At 55.2% G+C, this 19,298-nt stretch overlaps 1 protein-coding gene across 2 annotated transcripts in view; it reads right to left on the bottom strand.

Moving 5' to 3' along the window:
- LOC119967789 (upstream stimulatory factor 1-like) overlaps window positions 1-19,022 on the bottom strand; it is a 65,459-nt gene extending 46,437 nt beyond the window's left edge. The window contains exons 1-5 of one of the 2 annotated variants that reach the window (XM_038800787.1): window positions 18,879-19,022; window positions 10,769-11,288; window positions 8,635-8,684; window positions 4,930-5,051; window positions 4,495-4,620 (exon numbers count right to left, since the gene is read on the bottom strand). In XM_038800787.1, the coding sequence (XP_038656715.1) occupies window positions 4,495-4,620; window positions 4,930-5,051; window positions 8,635-8,684; window positions 10,769-10,776 (306 nt within the window). In that variant the 5' untranslated portion in view covers window positions 10,777-11,288; window positions 18,879-19,022. Of the gene's footprint in view, window positions 1-4,494; window positions 4,621-4,929; window positions 5,052-8,634; window positions 8,685-10,768; window positions 11,289-18,878 lie in introns of those variants that run through there. The other variant, XM_038800788.1, reaches the window with a different exon arrangement.
- Window positions 19,023-19,298: the final 276 nt, after the last annotated feature.

The following is a 19,298-nucleotide window of genomic DNA, read 5'->3' as shown; positions in this document are numbered from 1 at the left end:
TACAGAGTAAAGCTCCCTCCACACTGTCCCCATCAAACTCTCGCGGGACAGGTACAGCACGGCATTAGATACAGAGTAAAGATCCCTCCACACTGTCCCCATCAAACACTCTCCGAACACATTTAACATGGGGGAACATACAGAGTAAAACACTCTCTAACACTGTCCCCAACAAACACACCCAGGACATGTTCAGCACGGGGTTAGATACAGAGTAAATCTCTCTCTGCACTGTCCCCATCAAACACTCCCCGAACACATTTAGCATGGGGGAACATACAGAGTAAAACACCCTCTACACTGTCCCCATCAAACACACCCAGGACAGGTACAGCACGGGGTTAGATACAGAGTAAAGCTCCCTCTACACTGTCCCCATCAAACACTCCCAGGACAGGTACAGCACGGGGTTAGATACAGAGTAAAGCTCCCTCTACACTGTCCCCATCAAACACTCCCAGGACAGGTACAGCACGGGGTTAGATACAGAGTAAAGCTCCCTCTACACTGTCCCCATCAAACACTCCCAGGACAGGTACAGCACGGGGTTAGATACAGAGTAAAGCTCCCTCTACACTGTCCCCATCAAACACTCCCAGGACAGGTACAGCACGGGGTTAGATACAGAGTAAAGCTCCCTCTACACTGTCCCCATCAAACACTCCCAGGACAGGTACAGCACGGGGTTAGATACAGAGTAAAGCTCCCTCTACACTGTCCCCATCAAACACTCCCAGGACAGGTACAGCACGGGGTTAGATACAGAGTAAAGCTCCCTCTACACTGTCCCCATCAAACACTCCCAGGACAGGTACAGCACGGGGTTAGATACAGAGTAAAGCTCCCTCTACACTGTCCCCAACAAACACTCCCAGGACAGGTACAGCACGGGGTTAGATGCAGAGTAAAGCTCCCTCTGCATTGTCCCCATCAAACACTCCCAGGACAGGGACAGCACTGGGTTAGATACAGAGTAAAGCTCCCTCTACACTGTCCCCAACAAACACTCCCAGGACAGGTACAGCACAGGGTTAGATACAGAGTGAAGCTCCCTCTACATTGTCCCTATCAAACTCTCCCAGGTCAGGTACAACACGGGGTTAGATACAGAGTAAAGCTCCCTCTACACTGTCCCCATTAAATTCTCACAGGACAGGTATAGCACGGGGTTAGATACAGAGTTAAGTTCCCTCTACACTGTCCCCATCAAACACTCCCAGGACAGGGACAGCATGGGGTTAGATACAGAGTAAAGCTCCCTCCACACTGTCCCCATCAAACACTCGCGGGACAGGTACAGCATGGGGTTAGATACAGAGTAAAGATCCCTCCACACTGTCCCCATCAAACACTCTCCGAACACATTTAACATGGGGGGAACATACAGAGTAAAACACTCTCTACACTGTCCCCAACAAACACACCCAGGACATGTACAGCACGGGGTTAGATACAGAGTAAATCTCTCTCTGCACTGTCCCCATCAAACACTCCCCGAACACATTTAGCATGGGGGAACATACAGAGTAAAACACCCTCTACACTGTCCCCATCAAACACACCCAGGACATGTACAGCATGGGGTTAGATACAGAGTTAAGCTCCCTCTACGCTGTCCACATCAAACACTCCCAGGACAGATACAGCATGGAGTTAGATAAAGAGTAAAGCTCCCTCTACACTGTCCACATCAAACACTCCCAGGACAGGTAGAACAAGGGGTGAGTTACAGAGTAAAGCTCCCTCTACCCTGTCCACATCATGGGGTTAGATACAGAGTAAAGCTCCCTCTACCCTGTCCACATCAAACACTCCCTGGACAGGTACAGCACGGAGTTAGATAAAGAGTAATGCTTCATCTGCACCGTCCCCATCAAACACTCCCAGGACAGGTACAGCACGGGTTTAGATACAGAGTAAAGCTCCCTCTGCACTGTCCCCATCAAACACTCCCAGGAGACGTGCTCCAGAGGGTGAGTGTCCCCACTTTGTTGGCGAGGTTGGGGCTGATACAGCTGAAGGTGGTATATAGAGCACACCTCACAAGGGCTCCCTCTATACTGTCCCCATCAAACACTCCCAGGACAGGTACAGCACGGGGTTAGATGCAGAGTAAAGCTCCCTCTACACTGTCCCCATTAAAGACTCACAGGACAGGCACAGCACTGGCTTAGATACAGAGTAAAGCTCCCTCTAAACTGTCCCCATAAAACACTCCCAGGACAGGCACAGCACTGACTTAGATACAGAGTAAAGCTCCCTCTACACTGTCCCCATCAAACACTCCCAGGACAGGCACAGCACGGGGTTAGATACAGAGTAAAGCTCCCTCTACACTGTCCCCATCAAACACTCCCAGGACAGGTACAGCACGGGGTTAGATACAGAGTAAAGATCCCTCTACACTGTCCCCATCAAACACTCCCAGGACAGGAACAGCACGGGGTTAGATACAGAGTAAAGCTTCCTCTACACTGTCCCCATCAAACACTCCCAGGACAGGTACAGCACGGGGTTAGATACAGAGTAAAGCTCCCTCTAACTGTCCCCATCAAACACTCACAGGACAGGTACAGCACAGGGTTAGATACAGAGTAGAGCTCCCTGTACACAGTGCAGACATCTGAGATGTCCACCTGCAAAGGACTGTGGGAATTGTGGCCAACTTTGACACAGGCAGGTACACAGCTTCTGTGTATTGTGCAAAGAAGCCAGACCTGACCAAAACTTGCAACCATTAAAAGTCAAAAGTCAATCACCATTTCCCCCAGGACAATAGAGTTTGAATCAAGGAGCTACAGAATTAGCAGACTAACCGGTGCCACTTCCCCTTATTTGGAAAGGCCTACGCATGTCGAGGACAATGATAGCTCGGACCCGCCCAGCCACCGAGGTATTGGCCCCCTAATTGACCAGGATCAATGAGGGTGATCGAAGCCCTATCGGTCCATTGGACCCGGAGTTAGGACCGCCCATAAGGGTGGGAAAGAGAAGGATAAGAAGCCCTGCGCACTCAGGATCGGTCTCTTTTGGACCGGCCTGTGTGCCACCAATTGCAGCATATCAACCAGCCAAGTTCAAGGACCCGCGATCGCCAACTGAAGGACGAGGCCAGCGCGATGAACCTGACGACTTCCAACTGACCCACCTGGACACAGATAAAGGCCTTATCTACCACACAGAGCCGGTCACCCCAAAGTTAAGTGAAGGTATTCTTAGTTATTAGGTTTAGTTTAGTGCGTAGCCGCGTGAATCATTGCATATAAAACAAGTGTGTTTGTTAATAAACTGTCTTTTGGACGAATATACTGGTTGTGTGGTCATTCGGTCAATATAAGAAACAGCTTGTGGTTCACATAGAAATAAAGACTCACAGGACAGGCACAGCACGGGGTGAGATACAGAGCAAAGCTCCCTCTAATCTGTCCCCATTAAACACTCCCAGGACAGGCACAGCACGGGGTTAGATACAGAGTAAAGCTCCCTCTACACTGTCCCCATCAAACACTCCCAGTACAGGTACAGCATGGGGTTAGATACAGAGTAAAGCTCCCTCCACACTGTCCCCATCAAACACTCCCAGGACAGGTACAGCACGGGGTTAGATACAGAGTAAAGCTCCCTCTACGCTGTCCCCATCAAACACTCCCAGGACAGGAACAGCACGGGGTTAGATACAGAGTAAAGCTCCCTCTACACTGTCCCCATTAAACACTCCCAGGACATGTACAGCACTGGCTTAGATACAGAGTAAAGCTCCCTCTACACTGTCCCCATTAAACACTCCCAGGTCAGGTACAGCATGGAGTTAGATACAGAGTAAAGCTCCCTCTACACTGTCCCCATTAAACACTCCCAGGACAGGTACAGCACGGGGTTAGATACAGAGTAAAGCTCCCTCTACACTGTCCCCATCAAACACTCCCAGGTCAGGTACAGCACGCGGTTAGATACAGGGTAAAGCTCCCTCTACACCAGGGGTGGGCAAACTACGGCCCGCGGGCCGCATGCGGCCCGCCAAAGGTATTTCTGCGGCCCACCAAGTTATTTAAAAAAAAAAAAAAAAAAATTTCTTTTTTTAAAATTTTTTGTTTAAAAAATTTATTTTTTAAGGTTAACGGAGGGGGGCTGTTGGATTACTTACTGGTATAGAGTGGATACATTGACTTGAGTAGGGTGATCATTGCTCGGCACAACATCGAGGGCCGAAGGGCCTGTTCTGTGCTGTACTGTTCTATGTTCTATATGAGGCGCCCAGAATCATAACCGGGTGAAGTAATTATACTATGCGGCCCTTTGTGAATTGTGAATTTCTGAATGTGGCCCTTGCACGGAAAAGTTTGCCCACCCCTGCTCTACACTGTCCCCATCAAACACTCCCAGGTCAGGTACAGCACGGGGTTAGATACAGAGTAAAGCTCCCTCTATCCTGTCCCCGTCAAACACTCCCAGGACGGGTGCAGCACGCGGTTAGATACAGGGTTGCACTGTTACCTGTGTCATGGCCTGCGATGTGGGTGAGAATCCGGGTGCTGTGGCCAGTACACTCACTGCTGCCGTGCCTTCATTCTGGACATCCAATGGGGCATCAGTCACCTGAATAACGCGATAGGTCACCTGCTAGAGTGTGACGAATGAGAGAGAGAGAAAGCTTGTGAAGGATTAGCTTTTTGATTCCCTCCCCACTGCCTCTCCGCTACACCACCTTCTCTCCATCTCCGATGGCCTTACGTTGCAACGCACGGTTTCCGAAAGGTACCTTCTGCTCCGCAGCCATCAGTATTAAATGCCCAATGTCACTTACGTTTACCGGCCTCACCAGATTATTCAACCTCTTATTGTGGGGCGCGCGATGTTCCCAGTTAAAATGCAGGCTGCGCCTACCGCGGATACGCTCCAGGACATACGCGCGCACACACCATTCCCTACCTGCCCTCCACTGTTGTCAGTACGGAAGATATATCGCACGGCAGGGTCTGTGGTGAAGGAGCCTTGGGACTGGACACTGGCAATGCTCGGGGCACCCTGGTCCTCCTCCTGCAGAACTCCCCCTGAAAGTGTGGGAGAAACACACACACACAAAATACAACTGATGCTCGGGAAGTATAATGACCAACAGCAGCTGAGTACGCACTTGGGGGCTACACAGAGCCACACACATGCATTCACACATATACACGTATACAACATGCGCACATACACACATGGGCACACGCGTGTGTACATGTACATACAGACATGCTCATGCACACATGCACTTTCACACGCTCACGTGTATAGACGCACACACGCATGCACATACATATGCAGACATTCACGTACACACACACGCATACATGAATATACGCACATGCATACTGTAAGGAGCCTCCTGTTTAATCCCTGTCTGTTCTCCTTTTCACGTTCCAATTTCTGTTATTTTTCGCGATTACCATTTCTTGCGATGGATGATTAATGCCTTTCAGACCAAGCAGCTTACCTTTAATTTAAAACAGGAAACCCCAGCAGGATGTGCTGTTTGATCTAATGTCAGTGATGACCTGGACTGACTGGCTTGGCTGGTGGCAATCAGCTGTTCCCGTAAGCCGGTTCATCTCAGTGACAGGCAGTGATTGGTTGTGCTGTCTCTGGAATGTTCCTCAGTGAGATCAGATTTTACTTTTGTTTTGATATCTGAAGCCTGGACGGTCACAGCTCTGGGGCGGGAGTCGCTGGTCGCCGAAATCGCGGTCGGCCAGAGAATACCAGTTTTGGTCCACTTTCATGAAGCTTCACCCTCTCCACGCCGTACTGACGGCCTCAGGACGTTGCCCGAGGCCCACCCCACCAATGCTCCACCCCCGACAGGCAGAGTTACCAATGGCATCAGTCACGTGTAGTCTCAGCCGTCAGAAACGTGGCATGGCGGCTGTGGACTCAGTCGAGCGCCGCCAGTCGGAGGAGGAGGGCCGATCCGCGGGCAGGGTGGACTTGGTCAGGGGTTGGGGGCACTGTTGTGGGGTGGCCCGGGGTGCGCGAGCCGGCCAAAGGGTGAGCACTATTTTGCAGGTTGGGTCAGCAAGCAGCCGGCGCCATGTTGCACGGCGTGACCGCTGCAGGCCGCCGCTATGCGCATGCGCGGCCACGGACACGGCAATTCTCCTGTCTGTATCGGCAGCTGGCACCGGGTGCTCTACGCCGCTCGGCTGCTAGCCCCCAGCTAAACGGAGGATCGGTGGCTATTTTATGCCGAATTTTCTTACCTCAGTAACATAAATTGGGGGCTCGTCCGGGATCTCGGAACGTTAGGCAGCAAATTTGATTTATAGCGTAGATTACAAAGAGACACCAGGGGTGGGATTCTACGACCCCCCCCGCTGGGTCGGAGATTCGCCAGGGGGGGGGGACGGCGTGAATCCCACCCCCGCCAGCTGCCGAATTCTCCGGCGCCGGAGATTTGGCGGGGGGGGGGAATCGCGCCGCGCCGGTCGGTGGGCTCCCCCCCCCCCCCGGAGATTCCCCAGCCCGCGATGGGATGACGTCAGCAGACGCTGACGCTCCCGCGCATGCGCGGACCCACACCGGCCGGCGGAATCCCTTCGGCCCCGGCTGGCGTGGCGCCAAAGGCCTTCCACCCCGGCCGGCGGGACGCAAACCACTCTGGCGCCAGCCTAGCCCCTGACGGTGCGGAGGATTCCGCACCTTTGGGGCAGCCTGACGCCGGAGCGGTTCCCGCCACTCCACTGCACCGTTTCTGCCCGCCCCGCCAATTCCCGGAGTATCCCACCCCAGGTTTGTCGTGATATAGCAAAATGGCTCTGGAAGCTGCTAAGCATTTTCTTCACTGATTTTCTTAATGGGGTTCACAAAGACCCACTAGGTGCACTGGCAGGTGAATTAAAAATAGATATACCACTTAGAGTTATGAAAGCGGAGAAAATGGTGCGATTGCTAAACATTTCAATTTGACGGAGATACTAGTACAGGGGTCCCCAGGAGGTGGTGCAGCATTGGGGACGTCTTCTGGTGGGAAAAATTAAGCTGGAGAGGGTTCAGTTGCAGTTAGAACATGAAAAGGAATGAATAGAAATGGAAATGTAGCAAAAAGAGAGAAATGGAGATGTAAATAAGGAGAGAGGGAAAGAGAAAGAGAGAGGAAGGAAAAGAGAAAAGAAAGAGAATGGGCGAGAGAAAGAGAGAGAGAAGAAAGAGAACAGAAGGGAGAGGAAGAAGAGAAGGAGAGAGTTTTCCAGCTTAGAGTACTAGCAATGGGTGAGAAGGAGCCGGAACATAGAGAGGAGCCTAGTCCTAGACAGAACTCAATGTCGACATGTTTAAGATTATACAAGCTCTCCCAAAATTCGAAGAAAATGAAAATGAAAATCGCTTATTGTCACAAGTAGGCTTCAGTGAAGTTACTGTGAAAAGCCCCTAGTCGCCACATTCCGGCGCCTGTCCAGGAAGGCTGGTACGGGAATTGAACCGTGCTGCTGGCCTGCTTGGTCTGCTTTAAAAGCCAGCGATTTAGCTTGGTGAGCTAAACCAGCCCCTAGAAAAGAAAAGGAAGTAAAAATGTTCTTCAGAGCTTTTGAGAAAATAGAAACCCAAACGGAGTGGCCAAAAGCAAAGTGGACATTACCCCTGCAGAGTAAATTGATGAGGCAAGCACAGGAAGTTTATGTTGCCCTGACAAAGGATTCTGACACGGTCAAGACGGCTGTTCTGGATGCACATGAATTGGTTCCTGAAGCATACAGCAAAGATTTTGGAATTTAAGGAGACGGCCGGGACAGATTATGCAGAATTTGAAAGGGTTAAACTGAACAATTTTATTAGATGGGTACAGGCATTGGGAGTTGCAACTACTTATGAGGTTGAGAGGTCATCTCTTGGAGGAGTTTAAGAATTCCTTACCTTCGATAATAAGAACCCATGATTGAAGACCAGAGGGTACTAACTTCTCGGCAAGCAGCAATTACGGCTGACGATTCCGAGCTAATCCATAAATTGAAACCTTTGTTCCATGACCCCCATGATTTTGAAAAGTTTAGGAAGTGGGAGAGTGAGAGGAAGGCCGGTAGACAAGGTAGGGAATGGATAGCTGGGAATGCTCGGAGATCTCCTCCTCAGAGCAGGAAGGTGCTGCAGGTGGAGGTGAGACTTGGAAGCTTAGGTGTCACCATTGTAACAAGGTGGGACACGTTCGGTCAGCATGTCGGAAGTTGCAGGGAATGCCCATGGGACTTGTGGGGGTTCGTAGAGAATACTACGGTGCAGACTGTAGCGTTAACTGGACCAAAGAGACCTGAGGTGAACATTGCTGTGGGAGTAGGTGTGAGGAATGAGGTTGATGAGAGATATGTTGGTTTTGTGTCTGAGGGGACAGTCACCCAATTTCCTCAAGTAATATATCCAAACCCATGACAATTTTAAGGGACATTCTCTCTTACTGGGGAAGGATTTGTTTTTCCCTCCAAGAAGCTCAATGAGGATTGAGGTATTTGTGAATGGGATGGATGTTGCACGAGCCCAGGGTGTGGTAACAATACACTCACTCACAGACACAGACAAACATGCGCTGGCACATTGTCACAGCATGTCTCAGGGATGGGGAAAGCAAGGTAGAGAGAGCAGTGGTGGAAAAGTACGGCCTACCTTCCTGCAGGTGGAGTGAGGCCTCCTCTCCTCCTGAAGTGTTCTGCTGCCTGAAAACAACACAAGATCATGTTAGTGTGATAGAGAGAGACAGAGAGAGGCAGTAACAGAGAGAGAGGCAGTGACAGAGAGAGTGAGAGAGAGAGAGAGAGAGAGAGACAGTGACAGAGAAAGAGAGAGGCAGTGAGAGAGAGAGTTAGGATAATATAGACGGGCTGGTCAGACAGGCAGAACAGCAGCAAATGTAATTTAATCCTGAAAAGTATGAGCCGATACATTTTGAGAGGACTAACAAGGTAAAGGAATGCACAATCAACAGTAGGGCGCTATGAAATGCAGAGCACCAGAGTGCTCTTGAGCTGCATGTACACTGACCCCTGAAAGCAGCAGGACAGGTAGGTAAGGTGGTTAAGATGACATTTAGGAAACTTGCCTTTATTCATTTACCATGCAGAAGGAGGCCATTTGGCCCATCGAGTCTGCACCAGGCCTTGGAAGGAGCACCCTACCTAAGCCCACATCCCACCCTATCTCCACACCTCCACCCTATCCCCGCGTAAAGTTTTTTTTTGGACACTAAGGGTACTTTATCATGGCCAATCCACATAACCTGCACATCTTTGGACTGTGGGAGGAAACTGGAGCACCCGGAGGAAACCCACGCAGACACGGGGTGAAAGTGTCGAAGGGGCGAAAGTGCTTTACAGCTCCTGGGTCCCAGGTTCGATTCCCGGCTGGGTCACTGTCTGTGTGGAGTCTGCACGTCCTCCCCCTGTGTGCGTGGGTTTCCTCCGGGTGCTCCGGTTTCCTCCCACAGTCCAAAGATGTGCGGGTTAGGTGGATTGGCCATGCTAAAATTGCCCGTAGTGTCCTAATTAAAGTAAGGTTAAGGGGGGGGGTTGTTGGGTTACGGGTATAGGGTGGATACGTGGGTTTGAGTAGGGTGATCATGGCTCGGCACAACATTGAGGGCCGAAGGGCCTGTTCTGTGCTGTACTGTTCTATGTTCTATGTTCCGCACAGACAGTGACCCAGCGGGAATCGAACCTGGGACCCAGGAGCTGTAAAGCAATTGTGCTGACCACTGTGCTACCATGCTGCCCACACAGAATATAGGAGCAGGAAGGTTATGATGGAGCTTTATGAAATGCTGGTTGGGTCGCAGTTCTGGTCACCTCACTATAGGAAGGATGTGATTGCACTACAGAGGGTGCAGGGGAGATTCACCAGGATGTTGCCTGGGCTGGAGCGTCTCAGCTATGTGGAGAGGATGGCTAGACTGAGATTCTCCTTCGAGCAGAGAAGGCTGAGGGTGACCTGAAGTGTATATTCGGGCAGCACGGTAGCATGGTGGTTAGCATAAATGCTTCACAGCTCCAGGGTCCCAGGTTCGATTCCTGGCTGGGTCACTGTCTGTGCGGAGTCTGCACGTACTCCCTGTGTGTGCGTGGGTTTCCTCCGGGTGCTCCGGTTTCCTCCCACAGTCCAAAGATGTGCGGGTTAGATGGATTGGCCATGCTAAATTGCCCGTAGTGTCCTAAAAAGTAAGGTTAAGGGGGGGTGGGTTGTTGGGTTACGGGTATAGGGTGGATACGTGGGTTTGAGTAGGGTGATCATTGCTCGGCACAACATCGAGGGCCGAAGGGCCTGTTCTGTGCTGTACTGTTCTATGTTCTATGTATAAAATGATGAGCGACATAGATAGGGTGGATAGGAAGGTATTTTTCCCCTTAGTAGAGGGGTCAATGACCAGGGGGCACTGAATTACGGTAAGGGGCAGGAGATTTAGAGGGGATTAGACGAAAGATTTTTCACCCCGAGAGTGGTGAGAATCTGGAACTCGCTGCCTGGAAGGGTGGTAGAGGCGGAACCCTCACATTTAAGAAGCATTTAGATGAACACTCGAAACGCCACAGCTCACAAAGCTACGGGCCAAGTGCTGGAAAATGGGATTAGGATAGGTGCTTGATGGTCGGCACAGACACAGTGGGCCGAAGGGCCTCTTTCTGTGCTGTGTAGCTCTACGACCCTGTCGGGAAGAGGGAATGCACGGTGACCTCCCTCGCAACCTCATGCGCCCCTTCTCCCGCCCACTTCGACCCCTCGGCCAACAAGAGGCACAGACTCCACAAACCCTTTCATCTTCCGGTCTTGTGACTCATCACCAATGCAAGAGCGCCGTAGCGATTGCCCTGCGCCCCGGCTCTCCAACGTAAGAGCGCCGTCGCAATTTCAGAGTACCCAGACTCTCCAGTGTCAGAGCGCCGTCGCGATCTCAGAGAATGCCGACCCTCCAACGTAACAGCGCCGTGGCAACTCCCCAAGCCACAGATCTTCAACCGAAGGGCAGGGCAGCAACTCGCAAAACCCTGCCGTCTCAAGGTTAAGTGCAAACTCCCACTCTTCAACCTCAAGTGCACCGTAGCAATTCCAACGTAATAACACTCTTCAACATATGTGCATCAGAGCAATTCCAGCAAACTCTTGACTCCCAAAATATTACGGCGCCTCTCGGTTGCAGTAAACCCTGCCTCTTCAACGTAAGAGCATCACGGCGACTCCTCGAACTGCAGCCCTTCAACCTATGTGCCGGTACGGACCCCACGGATTCCAAATCTTCGACGCAAGTGTGTTGCAGTGACTCCCTGGAGAATCTAAACGGGAACAGTGGTTAGAAATTCCACAGCGAATTCGCAAAAAAATATTTTTAAAACCTTTTCCGATGATACCACCTTCCTTGTTATTGGAAAGAATTCTACCGTTAACGGGGAAGAAGGAAGGAAATACGTCTGGGATTTAGAGAGGACGTCTTGCAGAGGAAGCTGCATCCTGACTTAAAATCAAAGCCAAATGGGAAGAAAAGCTGGAATCTGAGCAGAAGATCGGATTTTGTGTGGAATTCTGCAAAGGATAAATTCAACTTCATCATGTGCTAGATTAGGATTGATACAATTAATGGTTGTGCACTTAACTAAGTTCAAAGTGAGTAAAATGTTTGTAGAAGTGAAATTAAAATCGCTTATTGTCACGAGTAGGCTTCAATGAAGTTACTGTGAAAAGCCCCTAGTCGCCACATTCCGGCATCTGTTCGGGGAGGCTGGTACGGGAATCGAACCGTGCTGCTGGCCTGCCTTGGTCTGCTTTAAAAGCCAGCGATTTAGCCCAGTGTGCTAAACCAGCCCCTCAAGTGGAAGATTATAATAATAATCTTGAATAGTGTCACAAGTAGGCTTACATAAACACTGCAATGAAGTTACTGTGAAAAGCCCCTAGTCGCCACACTCCGGCGCTTGTTCGGGTACACAGAGGGAGAATTCAGAATGTCCAATTCTGCTAACAACATCTTTCAGGTCTTGTGGGAGGAAACCGGAGCACCTGGAGGAAAGCCACGCAGACACAGGGAGAATGTGCAGGCTCCACACTGACAGTGACCCAAGCAGAGAATCGAACCCGGGACCCTGGAGCTGTGAAGCAACAGTGCTAACCACTGTGCTACCATGCCGCCCATAAAGATAAATGCCAACTGTGCATAAGGGGCCCTGCCAATCACTTACATATGTTCTGGGTATGTCCTGAACTCGTGTGTTTTTGGGTCACTTTCTTCAGCACCATGTTGGCCATTCTACAAATTAAACTTAATCTCTGTCTTCTAAAAGCCATATTTGGGATTTCAGATCGACCAGAGTTGCCGACAAGGGCAGGAGCTGATGTTCTCGCATTCGCCTCACTGATTGCTCTTCGGCGGATATTAATAGAATGGAAATCATTTTCTCCACCCGTACCGGCCTCCCCGAACAGGCGCCGGAATGTGGCGACTAGGGGCTTTTCACAGTAACTTCATTGAAGCCTACTCGTGACAATAAGTGATTATTATTATTGAAGGTCTTACAGACTTTTTATATCTTTGTTTTTCAATTAAGGGGCAATTTAGCGTGGCCAATCCACCTACCCTGCACATCTTTGGGTTGTGCGGGGTGAGACCCATGCAGGCATGGGGAGAATGTGCAAACTCCACGTGGACAGTGACCCTGGGCCGGGATCGAACCTGGAACCTTGGTGCCGTAAGGCAGCAGTGTTAACCACTGTGCCTCACCTCCCTCCCTTTTCAATAATAAACAACAAATTCCTCCCACCCCTTCCCAACTCTTATTTTCCTTTTAACAGGTAACAGTGATCAACTCTTTGAAGTGCAAAATGAACGGCTGCCATCAACGGTAAAATCTGTCAATTGAGCCCTTCACAGTATATTTAACTTTTTCAAGGTACAAAACTCCCAGAGGCGGCACGGTGGCACAGTGGTTAGCACTGCTACCTCTAAACCATCGCACCTTCTCCCGTATCATAGAATTTACAGTGCAGAAGGAGGCCATTCAGCCCATCGAGTCTGCACCGGCTCTTGGAAAGAGCACCCGACCCAAGGTCAACACCTCCACCCTATCCCCATAACCCAGTAACCCCACCCAACACTAAGGGCAATTTTGGACACTAAGGGCAATTGATCATGGCCGATCCACCTAACCCACACATCTTTGTGACTGTGGGAGGAAACCGGAGCACCCGGAGGAAACCCACACACACACTGGGAGGATGTGCAGACTCCGCACAGACAGTGACCCAAGCCGGAATCGAACCTGGGACCCTGGAGCTGAGAAGCGATTGTGCTATCCACAATGCTACCGTGCTGACGATTTTGAGCGCCATAGAAGGATTCATGTCGGTCCCAGGGCGGTGGGGATTGGTAAATCCAAGCAAGGTGAGCACAGGATTGGGGTGAGGTTGCAATTGGTCATTTTGTGGAAGACAGGGGATTGGTCAGTGGAGGAGAGAAGAGGATTGGTCAACAGGCATTGAGTAGGTGGAGGGGATTGGTCAGTGGGGTGAAGGGGATTGGTCAGTGGGGGGGGTCAGTGGCGGGGAGGGGATTGGTCAGTGGGAGGGTCAGTGGGGGGGGAGGGGATTGGTCAGTGGGGGGAGGGGATTGGTCAGTGAGGGGAGGGGATTGGTCAGTGGGGGGGGTCAGTGGAGGGAGAGGGATTGGCCAGTGGGGGGGGAGGGGATTGGTCAGTGGAGGGGTCAGTGGGGGGGGGACTGGTCAGTGGGGGGTCAGTAGGGGGGGATTGTTCAGTGAAGGGGAGGGGATTCGTCAGTAGGGGGAGGGGATTGGCCAGTGGGGGGAGGGGATTGGCCACTGGGGGGGATTGGTCAGTGGGGGGAGGGGATTGGTCAGTGGAGGGAGGGGATTGGTCAGTGGGGGGAGGGGATTGGTCAGTGGGGGGGGGAGGGGATTGGTCAGTGGGGTGGGGAGGGGATTGGTCAGTGGGGGGGGGGGAGGGATTGGTCAGTGGGGGGAGGGGATTGGTCAGTGGGGGAGGGGATTGGTCAGTGGGGGGGAGGGGATTGGTCAGTGGGGGGAGGGGATTGGTCAGTGGGGGTCAGTGGGGGAGGGGATTGGTCAGTGGGGGAGGGGATTGGTCAGTGGGGGGGGGGAGGGGATTGGTCAGTGGGGGGGGAGGGGATTGGTCAGTGGGGGGAGGGGATTGGTCAGTGGGGGGAGGGGATTGGTCAGTGGGGGCGTCAGTGGGGGGAGGGGATTGGTCAGTGGGGGGGGAGAGGATGATTCAGTGGGGGGGTCAGTGAGGGGGAGGGGATTGGTCAGTGGGGGGGGTCAGTGGGGGAGGGGATTGGTCAGTGGGGGAGGGGATTGGTCAGTGAGGGGAAGGGGACTGGTCAGTGGGGGCGAGGAGATTGGTCAGTGAGGGGGAGGGGATTGGTCAGTGGGGGGAGGGGATTGGTCAGTGGGGGGGGAGGAGATTGGTCAGTGGGGGGGGAGGGGATTGGTCAGTGGGGGGGAGGGGATTGGTCAGTGGGGGGGGAGGGGATTGGTCAGAGGGGGGTCAGTGGGGGAGAGGGGATTGGTCAGTGAGGGGGGGTCAGTGGGGGGAGGGGATTGGTCAGTGGGGGGTTGGTCAGTGGGGGGGGAGGGGATTGGTCAGTGGGGGGAGGGGATTGGTCAGTGGGGGGTTGGTCAGTGGGGGGGAGGGGATTGGTCAGTGGGGGGTTGGTCAGTGGGGGGAGATTGGTCAGCGGGGAGAGGGGATTGGTCAGTGGGGGGAGGGGATTAGTCAGTGGGGGGGTCAGTGGGGGAGGGGATTGGTCAGTGGGGGGGGATTGGTCAGTGGAGGGGAGGGGATTGGTCAGTGGAGGGGGGATTGGTCAGTGGAGGGGAGGGGATTGGTCAGTGGGGGAGAGGGGATTTGTCAGTGGGGGGGGAGGGGATTGGTCAGTGGGGGGGGATTGGTCAGTGGGGGGGATTGGTCAGTGGAGGGGAGGGGATTGGTCAGTGGGGGGAGAGGATTGGTCAGTGGGGGGAGGGGATTGGTCAGTGGGGGGGGTCAGTGGGGGCGAGGAGATTGGTCAGTGGGGGGGGAGGGGATTGGTCAGTGAGGGGGAGGGGATTGGTCAGTGGGGGCGAGGAGATTGGTCAGTGGGGGGGAGGGGATTGGTCAGTGAGGGGAAGGGGATTGGTCAGTGGGGGGGAGGGGATTGGTCAGTGGGGGGGAGGGGATTGGTCAGTGGGGGCGGAGGAGATTGGTCAGTGGGGGGGGAGGGGATTGGTAGGTGAGGGGGAGGGGATTGGTCAGTGAGGGGGAGGGGATTGGTCAGTGAGGGGAAGGGGATTGGTCAGTGGGGGCGAGGAGATTGGTCAGTGGGGGGGGAGGGGATTGGTCAGTGGGGGGAGGGGATTGGTCAGTGGGGAGTCAGTGGGGGGGGGGGATTGGTCAGTGGGGGGGAGGGGATTGGTCAGTGGGGGGGAGGGGATTGGTCAGAGGGGGGGTCAGTGGGGGAGAGGGGATTGGTCAGTGAGGGGGGGTCAGTGGGGTGGAGGGGATTGGTCAGTGGGGGGTCAGTGAGGGGGGGTTGGTCAGTGGGGGGGGAGGGGATTGGTCAGTGGGGGATTGGTCAGTGGGGGAGGGGATTGGTCAGTGGGGGGGGATTGGTCAGTGGGGGGGGGGTTGGTCAGTGGGGGGTTGGTCAGTGGGGGGGAGGGGATTGGTCAGTGGGGGGGGATGGTCAGTGGGGGGGGGTTGGTCAGTGGGGGGGAGATTGGTCAGTGGGGGGAGGAGATTTGGTCAGTGGGGGTTGGTCAGTGGGGGGGAGGGGATTGGTCATTTGGGGGGGATTGGTCAGTGGGGGGGGGGTTGGTCAGTGGGGGGAGATTGGTCAGTGGGGGGAGGGGATTGGTCAGTGGGGAGGAGGGGATTGGTCAGTTGGGGGGTCAGTGGGGGGGGATTGGTCAGTGGGGAGTCAGTGGGGGAGGGGATTCGTCAGTGGGGGGAGTGTATTGGTCAGTGGGGGAGGGGATTGGTCAGTGGGGGGGTCAGTGGGGGGGGGATTGGTCAGTGGGGGGTCAGTGGGGGAGGGGAGTGGTCAGTGAGGGGAAGGGGATTGGTCAGTGGGGGGGGTCAGTGGGGGGGAGGGGATTGGTCAGCGAGGGGAGGGGATTGGTCAGTCGGGGCGAGGAGATTGGTCAGTGGGGGGGGAGGGGATTGGTCAGTTGGGGGGTCAGTGGGGAGGGATTGGTCAGTGGGGGGGGGGTCAGTGGGAGGGAGGGGATTGGTCAGTGGGGGGAGGGGATTGGTCAGTGGGGGCGAGGAGATTGGTCAGTGGGGGGGAGGGGATTGGTCAGTAGGGGGAGGGGATTGGTCAGTTGGGGGGTCAGTGGGGGAGGGGATTGGTCAGTGGGGGGGTCGGTGGGGGGGGGGGATTGGTCAGTGGTGGCCAGTGGGGGAGGGGATTGGTCAGTGAGGGGAAGGGGATTGGTCAGTGGGGGGGAGGGGATTGGTTAGTGAGGGGGAGGGATTGGTCAGTGGGGGGAGGGGATTGGTCAGTGGGGGCGAGGAGATTGGTCAGTGGGGGGGAGGGGATTGGTCAGTGGGGGAGGGGATTGGTCAGTGGGGGAGGGGATTGGTCAGTTGGGGGGTCAGTGGGGGGAGGGGATTGGTCAGTGGGGGGTCAGTGGGGGAAGGGATTGGTCAGTGGGGGAGGGGATTGGTCAGTGGGGGGGAGGGGATTGGTCAGTGGGGGGGAGGGGATTGGTCAGTGGGGGAGGGGGTTGGTCAGAGGGAGGGTCAGTGGGGGAGAGGGGATTGGTCAGTGAGGGGGGGTCAGTGGGGGGAGGGGATTGGTCAGTGGGGTGGAGGGGATTGGTCAGTGGGGGGGTCAGTGGGGGGGGTTGGTCAGTGGGGGGGAGGGGATTGGTCAGGAGGGGGAGCGGATTGGTCTGTAGAGGGTTGGTCAGTGGGGGGAGGGGATTGGTCAGTGGGGGGAAATTGGTCAGTGGGGGGGAGGGGATTGGTCAGTGGGGGGGTCAGTGGGGGAGGGGATTGGTCAGTGCGGGGGAGGGGATTGGTCAGTGGGGGGAGGGGATTGGTCAGTGGGGGGGAGGGGATTGGTCAGTGGGGGGAAATTGGTCAGTGGGGGGAGGGGATTGGTCAGTGGGGGGAGGGGATTGGTCAGTGGGGGGAGGGGATTGGTCAGGGGGGAGGGGATTGGTCAGTGGGGAGGGTCAGTGGGGGGGGGGATTGGTCAGTGGAGGGGGTCAGTGGGGGAGGGGATTGGTCAGTGGAGGGGTCAGTGGGGGAGGGGATTGGTCAGTGGGGGGAGGGGATTGGTCAGTGGGGGGAGGGGATTGGTCAGTGGGGGGAGGGGATTGGTCAGTGGGTGGAGGGGATAGGGTCAGTGGGGGGAGGGGATTGGTCAGTGGGGGGAGGGGGTTGGTCAGTGGGGGGGTTAGTGGGGGAGGGGATTGGTCAGTGGGGGGGGAGGGGATTGGTCAGTGGGGGGGAGGGGATTGGTCAGTGGGGGGAGGGGATTGGTCAGTGGGGTGGAGGGGATTGGTCAGTGGGGGGGAGGGGATTGGTCGGTGGGAGGGAGGGGATTGGTCAGTGGGGGGGGAGGGATTGGTCAGTGGGGGGGGAGGGGATTGGTCAGTGGGTTGGAGGGGATTGGTCAGTGGGGGGAGGGATTGGTCAGTGGGGGAGGGGATTGGTCAGTGGGGGTCAGTGGGGGAGGGGATTGGTCAGTGGGGGAGGGGATTGGTCAGTGGGGGGTCAGTGGGGGAGGGGATTGGTCAGTGGGGAGGGGATTGGTCAGTGGGGGAGGGGATTGGTCAGTGGGGGAGGGGATTGGTCAGTGGGGGGATTGGTCAGTGGGGGGTCAGGGGGGGATTGGTCAGTGGGGGAGGGGATTGGTCAGTGGGGGGGATTGGTCAATTGGGGGGTCAGTGGGGGAGAGGACTGGTCAGTGGGGGGGGTCAGTGGGGGGGTCAGTGGGGGGAGGGGAATGGTCAGTTGGGGGAGGGGATTGGTCAGTGGGGGGATTGGTCAGTGGGGGGTCAGTGGGGGGGATTGGTCAGTGGGGGAGGGGATTGGTCAGTGGGGTGGATTGGTCAGTTGGGGGGGTCAGTGGGGGAGAGGACTGGTCAGTGGGGGGGTCAGTGGGGGGGAGCGGACTGGTCAGTGGGGGGTCAGTGGGGGGAGGGGATTGGTCAGTGGGGGGGGGTTGGTCAGTGGGGGGAGGGGACTGGTCAGTGGGGGGAGGGGATGGGGTCAGTGGGGGGATTGGTCAGTGGGGGAGAGGATTGGTCAGTGGGGGGGTCAGTGTGGGGGGTCAGTGGGGGGAGGGGATTGGTCAGTGGGGGAGATTGGTCAGTGGGGGGAGGGGATTGGTCAGTGGGGGGAGGGATTGGTCAGTGGGGGAGGGGATTGGTCAGTGGGGGGTCAGTGGGGGAGGGGATTGGTCAGTGGGGGAGGGGATTGGTCAGTGGGGGGTCAGTGGGGGAGGGGATTGGTCAGTGGGGGAGGGGATTGGTCAGTGGGGGAGGGGATTGGTCAGTGGGGGAGGGGATTGGTCAGTGGGGGGAATTGGTCAATTGGGGGGTCAGTGGGGGAGAGGACTGGTCAGTGGGGGGGTCAGTGGGGGGGGTTGGTCAGTGGGGGACTGGTCATTTGGGGGGTCAGTGGGGGGAGGGGTCAGTGGGGGACTGGTCAGTGGGGGGGTCAGTGGGGGAGGGGATTGGTCAGTGGGGGGGAAGGGGGTTGAAGGGGTGGAAGGGGATTGGCCAGTGAGCAGTTGGGGGAGGGGGTGCTGCCGAAGGCGATTGGCCAATGAAGGGTTTGAAGGGGATTGGTCAGTGGGGAGCCGCTGGTCCCGCCCCCTCCTCACGAGCCCTTAACGGTTTTTACCTGACTCCCCGCTCGCGACGCCCGCTCGTTCCAACCGTCCTCCGTACCGCAACTGCGCAGGCGCACCGGTAGGAACAACCCGGGGGTGGGGATTGAAGGAGGAGAACGGGCTGGTGAGGCAGGGCCGGCGTGACGTCAGCACGCTGGGGGAGGGCCAACGGACGGCCCGTGATGTCATCGCGCTGCGTGTAGAGGCGCTGGATTCATGACGTGAGCTCGCAGGAAGGAACTTTGGTGCAAGAGAAATCCAATCGAAGAGTAAACCTGGAGTTCCAGGGAACACAAATCCCAGAGTAAACCTGGAGTTACAGGGAACACCAGTCCCAGAGTAAAGATGGAGTAACAGTGAGCACCAATCCCAGAGTAAACCTGGAGTTACAGGGAACATTAATCCCAAAGTAAACCTGCAGTTACAGGGAA

This window comes from Scyliorhinus canicula, chromosome 6, assembly GCF_902713615.1.
Source record: "Scyliorhinus canicula chromosome 6, sScyCan1.1, whole genome shotgun sequence".
Classification (NCBI taxonomy): Eukaryota; Metazoa; Chordata; class Chondrichthyes; order Carcharhiniformes; family Scyliorhinidae; genus Scyliorhinus; species Scyliorhinus canicula.
The sequence above is the reverse complement of the archived record's forward strand: the minus strand, read 5'-3'. Positions and strand labels throughout refer to the sequence as shown.